Source organism: Giraffa tippelskirchi, chromosome 11 (assembly GCF_054371585.1).
Source record: "Giraffa tippelskirchi isolate mGirTip1 chromosome 11, T2T-mGirTip1v1.2.pri, whole genome shotgun sequence".
Lineage (NCBI taxonomy): Eukaryota > Metazoa > Chordata > Mammalia > Artiodactyla > Giraffidae > Giraffa > Giraffa tippelskirchi.
The window spans coordinates 126,714,103-126,727,620 of NC_137285.1; the positions used below are offsets into that span (position 1 = coordinate 126,714,103).

Consider the following 13,518-nt stretch of genomic DNA (forward strand, 5'->3'; position numbering starts at 1 on the left):
ACCTGGAGTTGCTTTACTCCAGTTTTGGAAAACTTCTGACCCTACTTTACCTTTTTTAGGTTTCCATTATACCCAAAAGGAGGAGAGAAGTTGCAGTTTGATTACGGTGTCTATCTTCTGAACAAAAATATAGCACAGGTAAGTAACCCCTCTGTGCTCATCTCCTACTTGGCACATGGCAGCCTGCTTTCTTGGATTGCTAACCCTCTTTAACTTCTACAGTGTACTCTTCTATTTAACTAGTTACAGTGGTAATACAGAGTTCTTTTTCAGCCACAATATTTTTCTGTGCCATTATAAATATTACAGAGAAGCAGTGGGTACAAATCGAACTACTCCTACTAAACTCAGAAGACCTTTACCACCTGTTACCTGCTAGTAGGTTGTAATTGAATGTGTGGGCTTTATAATCTCTTGCCTCTGCAGCTTGACTGGTAATAGCGTTCTTCTCACATAACTTCTTCTCTTACACCACTTCTAGGAACTCATTTTGCATAGGGAGTTGTTTATGGAGTAAAAGTTTAGTGACTTTGGCAAGTCCCCAACAGTCTCCTCACCTGTTATCCAAAGCCCTGAAGAAAAGTCCAAGCACATGGTCCTTCCAGCCCATCTTGGGTTTTTGTGGCTCTCCCAATGTCATAACCATTCATATCTCACTTAATATCTTAATATATGCCATAGAAAGGCTATCAGATGCTTGGGTTTGCATTTTCCTGAAACAAATATACCACATTTCCTTAGCACATGTGGCTCTACTTCAAGAGGTAACATGACATAAATTTTCTAATTATAGAAGATCAGCTTCAGTGCCTTGTTTTTATTCGGACATCCTTCCAGTTGGACTGTCACATGGAAAAGATCCCACTGTTTGGCTGTTATTTAAAGACATTATCAGCTGTATCCTCAGACCTTTCTTTTATATAGAAGCAATAAGTTTTGTGATGTTTTTGTTTTTATGAGCTGAGTTGCTTTTTATCCATATGATTCTAAAGACTCACTGAACAATTCCCATATTCATTTCTGATAGATCTAGAATTATTCTTCCATATGGTAGAAGAATTGCCTTTCTTCCTGTCATCTAACTTCAGTTTAATGTTGTTTGTTTTTTTTTTAATTTGGTTTTTATTAGACTCTTAACTTTTCCAATACTGAATCAGATTTCTAGTTTTCAGTCATTGATGAATCATTTGCTTATAACCTCACACTCACACTGCTTTTACTGTTACTGCCATCCAGCTCATGTTCTTCATTCCAGGCGCAGGCAGCCTTGCTCACAGCCTCTGGCCCATGACTCATCTTTCCATGTGCCATTCTTCCCACAACTGATGGCTTTCCCTCCCTCCAGTTTTGGCAGAAGAATATTTCAGACTAAGAAACAGGACCTTAATTTCAAGTCTGTGCAGCTCACATTACTAATGACAGCTGTCATACCATAGAAAACGTAATACTTAGATGAAAACTGTCAAGCAGTGGCCAGATCAAGGATGCATTAAGGGAGAAGAGATCTAAGTACATTAGAGAGCACTTCCAGTAAAGTCAGCCAAGGTGGAAAAGAGCATGTGGACACTGGGGTCCAGAGTCTGGGAGTCAGGATGTCAGGAAGGTTGTCCTCATTTAGTAGAATTATGGAGGAGCCTGGTAGGCCACAGTCCATGGGGTCGCTAAGAGTCAGACACGACTGAGCGACTTCACTTTTCACTTTTCCCTTTCATGCACTGGAGAAGGAAATGGCAACCCACTCCAGTATTCTTGCCTGGAGAATCCCAGGGACGTCGGAGCCCGGTGGCTGCCGTCTATGGGGTGGCACAGAGTCGGACACGACTGAAGCGACTTAGCAGCAGCAGCAGCAGTAGAATTAAGTTCTCATCTGAGTTCAGAGGTTCTTCTCTCTTGTGCCCTATTTTCTGTTTTGTGCTTTAAACACGTAAGGCCTAAGTCAGGAGTCTTTCAGAAGTTACCAGGTGAAACCTACTCCTAATTAAGGCTAGGGCTGAAATTCCTGGATTTCCTCATAAATCCCAGCTTCAAACACACACGTGCATGCACACATGCATGCATGTACACACATACACACTTAATTCTTCTCAGGTCCAATAGGAATGACAAAGTAAGGTATAAAGGGGGTGCTAAGAATAGCCTCCTTTGGGAACAAGACCAAGAGGGAGGCTGACTGGGTGCAATGGAAAACTGAGGACAGCCAGCCCTCTTGATCAGACTCCGCTTGAGCACTGTTTGGTCCTCACTTTAGAGCACTTCTAATTTTATCCTTAATTGAACTAAAGCTACAAGTATGCTGAGCTAGTTTTATTTCTCTGTTTAAAAAATGGATTACTTCTACTAATTTTTTATCTTCTGCAACTTTATACTCTGAAATTCAGAGAGTAGTACATTTGTGTGTGTGTGTTTAATGGGTTAACCCCTGATTCCATAGGGAGCCAGTATCTTGCTCTCTAGTGTTTTTTCATCATTGTTATGGCAGTTTTAAAAGGAGACGACAATAAACTTCTTATAAACAGACTTTCTTAGGTTTCATGGTTCATTCATGAGGCCTCTTCTGAGCGTTTAGAAAGAAGCTTTCAACACATTTGTGACCTTCAGCTTTTTTCACGTTAACGCCATTTTGTCTTTAGCCTTACAACCATCACTTTCTTACATTTCGACTTATAAGAAATCACAGAACCATAATTATTATGGCTCCTAACCAGGTATTATATTAATAAGATACTTCCGACTTGTGAAGGTTAATTATATATCTATATGTACATATATACATACATACACCAATACATGTTGTCAAAGGGGAGTTTGTCCTCTCAGCCAGTCTCATTTATACCCCATCTCTAGAGATGTGAACAAATCATACTATTAAAATGACCCCACCTCAGTAATTTATAAGCCACGTTAGTGGAGGTGGATGAAAGCGCTGGCATATGTTAAAGTGCCAGAGAAAAAGGAGTGAAGTCATTTAATACTGCATCCATAACTTGGTTGAGGGTTTGAATAGTCAATAGGACCTTTCATCACAACCAGAAGTAGTAGTAAAATCACTTTTTTTGGTAGAGGAAATGACAGAATTTAGTAATATTTGTTACTTCAGTATTTGGGATCGGTCCAGCCCAAGTTTTGAAAGCCCAAGCTTAGAAAGACAGGCCTTCAAATAGAAATCCTCAAGTGTTGTTTGAAGAGCTGAGAGGGTTGGTAAGGCCTGCCTGCCCTCTTCCTGTCACTGCTGTCTAAAGGGGTGTGTGTGTGCAGGGCTGGTATTAAAAATGAATAAAGCAAAGTGCCTTGTTTTTAGCACCATTTACTAATATTTTTCAAGTGCCAGCCCCTTTGGCTGGAAATAGTCTTCCCTCTTGGGCAGCCTGTAACACTGTAGAAATGGACCTGGCAAAATTCAGGTACAGTGTAATTAACATGGTTTAAGAAACCAGCTCCTGCCATAATTGTCAGTAAGTTTATAAGGACATTATATTAGTATTTATGTATAGCACAGTAGTTTGCTTTTAGTTCCCAGAGTAGTAAATCAAAAATTATAATATTTTTTTGGAGAGTTTTACAGTCTATAATATACATACATATATTAATTATCCATGTGACCCTCATCATCACCCTGCACAGTGAAAAGGACAGCATTTGATCCAGCATTTCCACTTTGGGGTATTTGTCCAAAGAAAATGAAAGCACTAACTTGAAAAGATATCTACACCCCCTCATGTTTATTGCAGCATTATTTAAAATAGCTCCTCTGCCCATGGGATTCTCCAGGCAAGAATACTGGAATGGGTTGCCATGCCCTTCTCCAGGTATCTTCCCAACCTAGGGATCACACCTGAGTCTCCTGCATTGCCGGCAAATTCTTTACCATCTGAGCCACCAGGGGAGCCCATTTAAAATAAGACATGGAAATTACTTGTGTCCATCAGCGGATGACCAGATAAAATGTGGTACGTGTACACACATTCTCACACACACACACACACACACACTATAATATTATTCAGCTATGAAAAGAAGGAAATCCTGCCATTTGCAACAACATGGATTGACCTTGAGGATATTATGCTGAATGAAGTAAATAGCATATGATCTCACTTACACATGAAATCTAAATTAACAACAACAAAAAGCCCAAATTCATAGGTAAAAAAGAACATATTATATGGTGGTTGTCACAGGTGAGGGTAGGAGGTGGCAGAACTGGGTAAAGGTTGTCAAAAGCTACCAACTTCCAGTTACAAAGTCAGTCAGTCCTGGGGATGTAATGTATAATATAGCATGTTGACTACAGTTAATACCATATTGTATATTTGAAAGTTGCTGGGAGGGCATATCTTAATAATTTTCACCACATGAAAAAAAAAGTTTGCTACTATGTGTGGTGATGGAAAAAAAAATGGTAAAAAAAATTCATGGTACCAGTGTGATCAACCAGGAAGAGAGTGCAGCGCTAGCTCCAAAGAGAGAGATAGATATAGACAGAAGCATACAGTGGGATTTAGCCCTGGGAATTCTGGTTTAGAAGTTTAGAGGAAGATGAACCAGCAAAGACTGAGAGGAATGGCCAGTTGGATAGAGAGAAAACCAGAAGAAAGTAATAATTTGGTAACTAAGAGAATTTCTGGAAAGAAAGGTAATCATCTGTATGAAATCCTCCTGTGAGATGAAGTATCCAGTAGACTTGTGAACATAGAAGTCATTGACAAGAGCAGTTTCAGTAGAGGAGTAGAAGAGTGAATAGGAAGTGAGGAAGTGACAGATTGTAGAAAGCCCTTCTGAGGTGTTTTTTGTGAAGTGAGATAGACAAATGGGTTCATAACTGGAAAAGATTGTATGTTAAAGGGAGATTTTTTTTATTTTCTTTTTTATTTGGTTTTGGAGGGATGTGGAACCTTTTTGGTGTGTTTTCTTTTTTTAAGATGGGAAATATCAAGGCATATTTATATGCTAATATAAGTGATCAAATGGAGGGAGAAATTGCCAATACAAAATAAAGAAGGAATGGTTGAAGGAGTAATGTCAAGAATGTCCTTAATAAAGCACAGATGCATAGAACAGTCTTAAGGACTCTGAGGGAGAAGGTGAGGGTGGGACGTTCTGAGAGAATAGCATTGAAACATGTATATTATCGTATGTGAAACAGAACGCCATTCCAGGTTCGATGCATGAGACAAATGCTCAGGGCTGGGGCAATGGGATGACCCAGAGGGATGGGATGGGGAGGGAGGTGGGAGGGGGGTTCAGGATGGGGAACACATGTAAACCCATGGCTGATTCATGTCAATGTATGGCAAAAACCACTACAATATTGTAAAGTAATTAGCCCCCAACTAAAATAAATAAATTTATTTTTTTTTAATTTTATTGTATTAAATGTTGACCCTTGAGTACATATTTTTAAAATATTCTGTGTGATAGAAAGAGAAATAGGCATAAACCATTTCTACAATTGAGTTGCTAACTAAACTAGCTGATTTTTTTCATGGCGCAACATTTTGAAAGATTGTCTAATAAACAGCCAACTGTACAGACTTAGGTATTTGGCAGATATTTTTTTCAAAAATGAATGAGGTGAGCATTTCAAAGGAAATTAACTGATGATGAAGTTCAAGATTTTGAATGAAAATAGTATGTCAGGAAACTTGGATTTGCCACCATGACATTGACAGCTTCCCATTTCTTAAAGGTGTTTTTGGTGAAGTTGTAGTGATACTTAACGAATGAGATTTTGAAATATTTTATAATAAATGTGTAAGCTTTGAAAATCTATATAACTCAGTGAGCCAGTATTTTCAAAACGACCAATGTATGTTGCTCTGAAGTCATGTATAGGTAAAGATCTCTTCACAGTGCAAAAAGCCTGATGGATTTTAACAGATGCAAAAAGTATATTGATATGGCTTCAGATTCTATATTGCTACTAACCTTTAAAAAACTACTACTTGTTAAGTATGGAGATAGTATCAGAGAAGAATATCTACAATTGTCTGAAAAAGGCTATTAAAATTCTCCTTTCTTGCCAAATTACATTTTCTCATGAAACAACATGTTGTAACAAAATGAATGCAGAACAATATATGAGAATCCAGCTGTCTTCTGTTAAGGCAGGCATTGCAAGAGACTTGCAAAAATGTAACATGATGTCACTCATCTCACTAAATTTCTTTCTTTGAAAATATGCTTGTTTTTCATTAAAAGTGTTATTTATATTAACAAATAATAGATTTCTTTTATTAAAGTAAATCAATAAATATTTAAATGCTTTTTCGATTTTAACTTTTAATATGGTAAATATTTGTATATGGACCTATTGAAACAAAAGCTTTTGGAGGTCCTCAATTTTAAGAGGGTAAAGGGATCTTGAGACCAGAAATTTTGAGAACCACTGTCCCAGAAACTTCAATTGCTCATAGTCTGATAAACCAAGACACATGTGTCAGTTCTCCAAATGTAGTAACATTATATAAGAGACCTCAAATTTGGAATTCCAGTAATATGTGCAGTACAAGTCATCAGATTAGCAGCTATCAGTGGATTCTCCCCTGTTGCTTTTGCTTTTGGGTTTTCTTAAAGCCAGGCTTTTTCTCTTCTTTCTTGAACGTCCAAGGACTTAAGAGTAACATTTTGTGGGTGTAGTTTACAAATACTAACCATGATATACATTCGTATTGATTTCAATGGCATTTGGTATACTTACACCTGTGATTCTCGTTTCATACTCTGTGAAGTATGTTGACCAGGTCTATCTTTAAGAAATTGGCAAACAGAATTCAAGATCAAATCTTCTGAGGTCAGATCTAACAATAGCCCACTTTGTTTCTTCTTTTTTCCTTTTTAATGTGGGCCTTATAACAATCTATGAGGTGATTAAGGCATGGACAGTTATCTGCCTTTTACATATAAGACCCCCGAGATCAGGAATTCAGTAGAAGAACTAGGATTAGGTCCTGGAGATTTCATGACCTCTCTTCTTTCTGTCGCATTACCTCTTTTTTCTCAGTTTACTATAAGACTTCATAGAAAGTAAAAGTAGCTTCTCCTTCCAAAAACAGTTGGAAATTTCTGTTCTGCCAGGGACTTAGTCTTTCTCTAAGACTTGACTACTCATGGGGCCCACGGTGCAGAGCTATTTAGAAGGGATCAGTGCCAGTTTACCCACCGGCTTAAATTCACGTCTATTTCTTTAACATACAGTTCAGTGTATATGCCACACGAGGAGAAAATGCATTTTTATTTTCTTAATTCTTCTTGGAATCAAGAATTTAAATTCCAAGAATATTTTAATAGTCAAGATACCATCCCCACCACACTCCACCCCACCTCCCCACCCCCCGCTGCCTACAAAATTGCCAGTAACAGAGTAGAAACTTTAAGTCCTATATCTTAAAAAATAAACAACAACAGTTTACTGAGATACAATTCACAAGCCATACAACTGACCCATTTGAAATACAATTCAATATTTTTTAAAAAAATATATTCAACTAATTATGCAACTATCACCACAGTCAGTTTTAGAATATTTTCGTTGCCCATAAAGAAACCCTGTACTCATTAGTAGTCACACCCTGTTCCTGTAAGACTTCCAACCCTAAGCAGCCACCATTCTACTTCTGTGTCTCTTCTGAACATTTCATGGAATAGAATAAAATATGTGGTCTTTGTGACTGGTTTCTTTCCCTCAGGATAGGTTTACAGTTCATCCATGTTGCAGCATGCATCAGTCTTTGCTTTTTATTAACAAATCGTTTTGGCAATTCAAAGATATATATGGATATACCACATTTTATTCACCCATTCATCAGTTGATAGACATTTGGATTGTTTATACTTTCAGGCTATTATACATAAAGCTGCTATGAGCATGCATGTACAAGTTTTCTGTGGGGACATGTTTTGAGTGGAGTTGCTGAGCCATATTGGAGAAGGAAATGGAAACTCACTCCAGTGTTCTTGCCTGGAGAATCCCAGGGACGGGGGAACCTGGTGGGCTGCCGTCTGTGGGGTCACACAGAGTCGGACACAACTGAAGCAACTTAGCAGCAACAGCAGCTGAGCCATATGGTAACTATGTTTAACATTTTGAGTAACTGCTAGACTGTGTGCTAAAAGCAGTTACACCATTTTACATACCCACCATCAATGTATTAAAGTACCAATTTCTGTCATTTTTATTATAGCCTCCTACTGGGTGTAAAGTGGTATCTCATTGTGGTTTTGATTTGAATTTCCCTAAAGGCTAATGATGTTGAGCCTCTTTTCACGTGCTCATCGGACATTAGTATATCTTCTTTGGAGACACATCTGTTCAAACCCTTTGCCCATTTTTAAATTGGGTAATTTGTCTTTATTCTTGAGTTTAAGAGATCTTTATATAATTTAAATAAAAGTTGCTTCTCAGATGTATGATTTGCAACTATTTTCTTCCATTCTGCAGGTTGTCTTTTTCACTCTCTTGATAGTGTCTGTTGAAACACAAATGTCTTTAGTTTCAGTGAAGTCCAGTTGTACCTACTGTTTCTTTTCTTGCTTATGCTTTTGATGTCATTTCCAAGAAACCTTAGCCCAAGTACTTTTAGGTTTTCTTCTGTGTTGTTTCAGCCTGTGCATTTAGGTCTGTGGTCCATCTTGAATTAATTTTTTTGTGTAGTGTAAGGAAGGCGTCTAACTTCATTCTTTTGCATGTGGATATTCATTTAGCCCAGAAAAATTTGTTGAAAAGACTACTCATACCCGTTGAATTATCTTGGCACCTTTGTTGAAAATTAACTAACTATAAGGATTTATATCTGAACTCTAAATTCTATTTCATTACTCTATGTGTCTGTCCTTCTGCTAATGATACCATGTCTTTTTTGTTTAAAAGATATTTTCAAAAATAAAAATACCAATTGTAGAAATTTTTTAAAGTGCGAAAGAAGATAGAAGAGCAGATTTAAATAGTCTACAACTTACATGTACCTTCTGATATTTCAAACTTTTTTGTCTTTTCCTTTATAGTTGAGATAATATTATATATAGTGCTCAACATCTTTTTCCTTTGTTGACATAAGCGTTTTCCCAAACCATTAGAAGCTCTCTAAGTCAGTATTTTTAATATGTAATATTTCATTTGTGTGCATAGTGTGCATATTAAAATATGTAATTCATTTAACTGTTCCTCTAATCTTGGACATTTGTTCTTCCCTATTTTTCTTAAAATATTTTCTTAAATATTAAGTTACCATATTAGCACTTAAAAGGTGTTTTACATATACATATATGGTCTTGTGACATTTTCAGTTATAAGAGATACAGTAAGGTAGATATTAAAACACTTTATTGTGACAGAAATCCTCTCTCTTAAGATTTTCCATGGGCTCAACGTTGTTTCCTATAAATCAGTTCAGACTTAAACTTCAAACTGCTGGGGACAAAGCAGATTTTCAGTCAGATCCTCAGTTTGAAAGATGATAATGATGAACTCTACTCCTAAGTGTTCCTTGGTGGGCTTTGTTTCTTTTTAATGTTAGAACCATCACATTTTCGTGTTATGTATGTAATATCAATCAAATATCTGAATGAGCTGTGCAAGGCCTATGAGAGGCTGATTTTATCCCCAAGGTGTTTATCAGGAAGAAAAAATATGCACACTGTGTAAACAGTACAAGGCATGCAGTGATCCCTGTCAGAGGAGAAGTTCTTGTCCAAGTGTGGTTCTGGCTTCAGCAGGGAGAGCCCCGCACACGTGGATGTGCGTTCCACTGAGTGAGTGAACTTGGGCATGTACTATAGTTCACTGCATCTCCATTCCCTATCTCTGTAGAGATTGGGTACTCCCCATAGGATCATTGCAGGGACAAGAAATAGGAGGGTTAAGTTTGTAGCTCAGGCATCATCTGCAGAAAAGGTACACGGTAAATAATAGCTGCTATTTTTTGTTCTTTGTGTTGTCGTTTTTCTTGTTAGGCTAATACAGAGCAGAAACGCTTCAGCCTGAACTGGAAATTCAAGGAAGGAAGCATCTGGCTAGTGAGAGAGGAGGGGCAGAGGTGCAAAGGAAGGCTATTTAAGGTGTATCAAGGCCAACCTGGCTGGAATAGGTTACCTTACTAGTGGGGACAGGAAAGGTGTTTTTGGTTGACCACCCTCAGCCCTAGCACCATACTGTTACCAGTTGTTATACTTGGAACTAAAACTGGTCTGTGTGAGCTCCCTAGGCATGTTTAGTAAATATTTATTGAAAGAATGAGTGGTGAATGCATCAACTAGGAGATTGTTCTTTCCTCCTTAAGATTGATAGTTAATGAACTTATTTCTATTTAAATATGTGTGTATTTAAATATATATTTAAATGTATCTTGACTTATCTCCAAATGGAAGCTTTAATTGAAGTAGAAAATGTACATAGTTATTTTTCAGAAGTTCCATTCTGTATTTAAGGGATCACATACTACCTTTATATACTTGCAAGTGATTGGTTAAATGTTCTTGTATTAATTTTTTTAAAGAATCATATTGACAATTAACCAGTTTACTAAACATTTTTAATGATTTATTGACTGTGATCACTGTACTTCCAAATGCTGACAGTGATAAATTAACAAGATAAAATAATTTGCTTTTTCATCAGTTGGACATTTTCTTGTATTTTAAACTGAAACTAGAAACCCAATGCCAAAAATATCCAAATGAAAAATAAAAGTTTTAACTTACATTCATATAGCTTACTTTACTTATATTACCTCTTTTGTCCTTTTAAAAAGCCTTAAATTGTCAGTATTATTATCTGCATTTTACACTTAGATAAACTGAGTCTCTGAATAGCAAGCAAAGAAATTCAGACCCTAATCATCTGACTTGTAAGTTCAGGGGATCATACTTGGCTGCCTTTCTTTTATCAGACAGAAAGAAACATTAAATAACAGGCTTCCCTTTTGTCTGTGGCCACCTAAGAGCCAAGTATAAGCTTAGCACTTTATTTGGTTTAACGTCTTTTATCCCTTCTATCTCCTCTTTTGTCCTAGTTGTTTCTAAAAATTCACTTTAGCTCCTTATTTTGCATATTTTAATATTTTAAGCAGGTAAATTTTTTTCTTTAATTAAAGAAATAAATTGCTTATTCAGTAATGACATGAGCCTTTTCCAACGCACCACTGAGTGACATTTGTTACTGGGAGAAAAATATTTAAAGAATGCACTTCAGTTGAAATGAAATACATAATGCTTAGTTCAGAGAAGGTAGAATATAAATTCTAACTATCTTTTATGGCTAAGCCTCATGAAATAAATTACAAGAAATAATATATATGAAAAGTGAATTTGATCTGATTTTAGTTGGCATCAAAAAGACCAACATAGCTTAGGTTTAAGCTTTTTAAAGAAATGAGCTTCAAAAAATCGTTATATGTAAATTTTGGTGTTTAATAGAGAAAAGCGTTTTAAAATGTGCTGATTCGGGTTTCCAGGGAGGAAATTAATTAGTATCCTAATTAATGTAAATGTATCAAGGGAAAGGCCAAAATCCTAGAATAAAATGAATAAAATGCAACATAGTTGAATATTTAAGAAGAGCAAGTACTGTGGATTTAGACTACAAAGTTCAAATGCCCATTTATCGCTTTAGCTGTATGATTTTAGATAAGTTACTTAATCTCTCTGTTTCAGTGTCTTTATCTGTAAAATAGGGATAATAATACCTACAATTATAATTCCCATCTCTCAGAGTTGTTATAAGGATTAAATGGTATTTTTAAAGCATTTAGAATAGTGCCTGGAGCACATTTAGAATAGTGCCTGAAACAGAGTAAGTAGTTAAAAAAAAAAAAAAGCTTGCTAAATAAATAAAATGCAAAGTGCAGTGTAATCCTTGTGATCAAGAAATTCCATGTTCCACAAATACAAAATGAAGTGAAGATGTATGGAAATAGATTACAAGCTAAATGCAAGTTAAAAAGTGAAAGGGTGGGGGAGTTGCCTTTTTAGCTGCATCAGTGAATGCTGCTATAGGGAAGGAAAATTCAGACACTTGGTTCACTCTCAGTGTAGTGAGCTTTTAGTTGTTTCAAGTTAAGGCAATACTTTTCCTTTTTTTTCAAAATAGAAATAACTTCAAATCATACAAATGATTCAATCTCAATATCAATTTGTTTTTAAAATATAGAAAAGTATTAAGGAAAAATTTAAACCACTTTGGATTCTATTACTCAGAGATAAACATTGTAGTATTTTGGTGATCAGCTTTCCAAACATCTATGCAAATATACATGCCTAAATGAAACAGGTAAAATTTACATAAACAGGTTCACATTGTGCATTCTGTTGTATGTCTTACTTTTTTCATTCAGTACATTGTGAAGATAGTTTCATATTGATGAATACAGTTGTATAAGATCTTATTGTCCACATTCCACATTGCACTCTGTTTGTGGACATTAGCAGTAGATTTCCAAGATTTGCCTGTCATGAACAACATTACAGTGAGAGAAGTATCTATCTTCTTAGATAGTTATACCTGTGTTCAGTTATTCCCTTAAGATAAGTATCAAATTGCTAGGTCAAAGAATACATAAATTTTAAAGTCTGATATCTGTTTTATATCCTCTTGCCAATGTTGTTTGTTATTAACCTTTTTTTAATATGCGAGAAGAAACATAATACCTCTGCTTTTATCTGTAGTTCTGATTATTAGTGAATGTTAAGTTCAGGCATTTCATATATCTTTTTAAATACTGGGTTGGCCAAAAAATTGAGGTTTTCCCATAAGATGGGTATAGGAAACCCAAATGAACTTTTTGGCCAACCCTATAAATATATATATTTCATTTCATATAAATATATATATATATATACACATTTGCTGTTTCAAGTTCTTTGGTGAATCACCAATACCTTTTGATAAATATGCCTTGTAAAAAAATTATGGGTAGACTGTAGAACTCCCAAAATAATATAAGAAAATAATACATAGGCCTTGCAAATAAGGGTAAAGAATTTGCTGAGTCACAAATTTGTGTCAGTTTTTCTCTGATTTGCCTCCTTTCTTCCCCCAGTCCTCTCTAGGAGTGTCAGTTCCCCTGCTGTATAAAAAGCCGTCTATGGCAGTTAGGACAAAGGCTGGACTGAAGACAGCCTTTGGAAGAAGCATCTAAAATCCCAGCTCCCGCTGTCTGACTCATTTCTTCACTGTTTTCCTCTCCGTGGCACTTTCCATCTGCTCTAACATACTTCTTTTCTTTCATCTGAGTCCTATGACTGCTATAATAACTTCTGTTTCCTCTCTTGGTGTTTCTTTGGCTCCAAGAATTGCTGGTTGATCACTTACTCTGTATCAGGTGCTGGGCTGGGCTTTGAGGAGGTAAGGGTGAATAGGACTCTATTCTTAAACCTGGTTTACCCTCTAGCCAGGGTGACATTACAGTGTATTACACTAACAGGATAGTAGATGTGTGTGTAGATGTATGTATCCTGTTGGTGTATGACACTAGATAAATATGTAAAGTTCTTTGGGAAATAGTTTTTGTTTTTTTTTCTTTTAAT

General features: G+C 36.2%; 1 protein-coding gene across 5 annotated transcripts in view; it reads left to right on the forward strand.

Annotated features, from left to right (window-relative positions):
• The window catches only part of UVRAG (UV radiation resistance associated), a 311,614-nt gene that overhangs the window by 231,269 nt on the left and 66,827 nt on the right, over positions 1 to 13,518 (forward strand). For all 5 annotated transcript variants that reach the window (XM_081543163.1, XM_081543165.1, XM_081543164.1 and 2 more), the window contains one exon: positions 60 to 138. In XM_081543163.1, the coding sequence (XP_081399289.1) occupies positions 60 to 138 (79 nt within the window). The remainder of the gene's footprint in view (positions 1 to 59; positions 139 to 13,518) is intronic.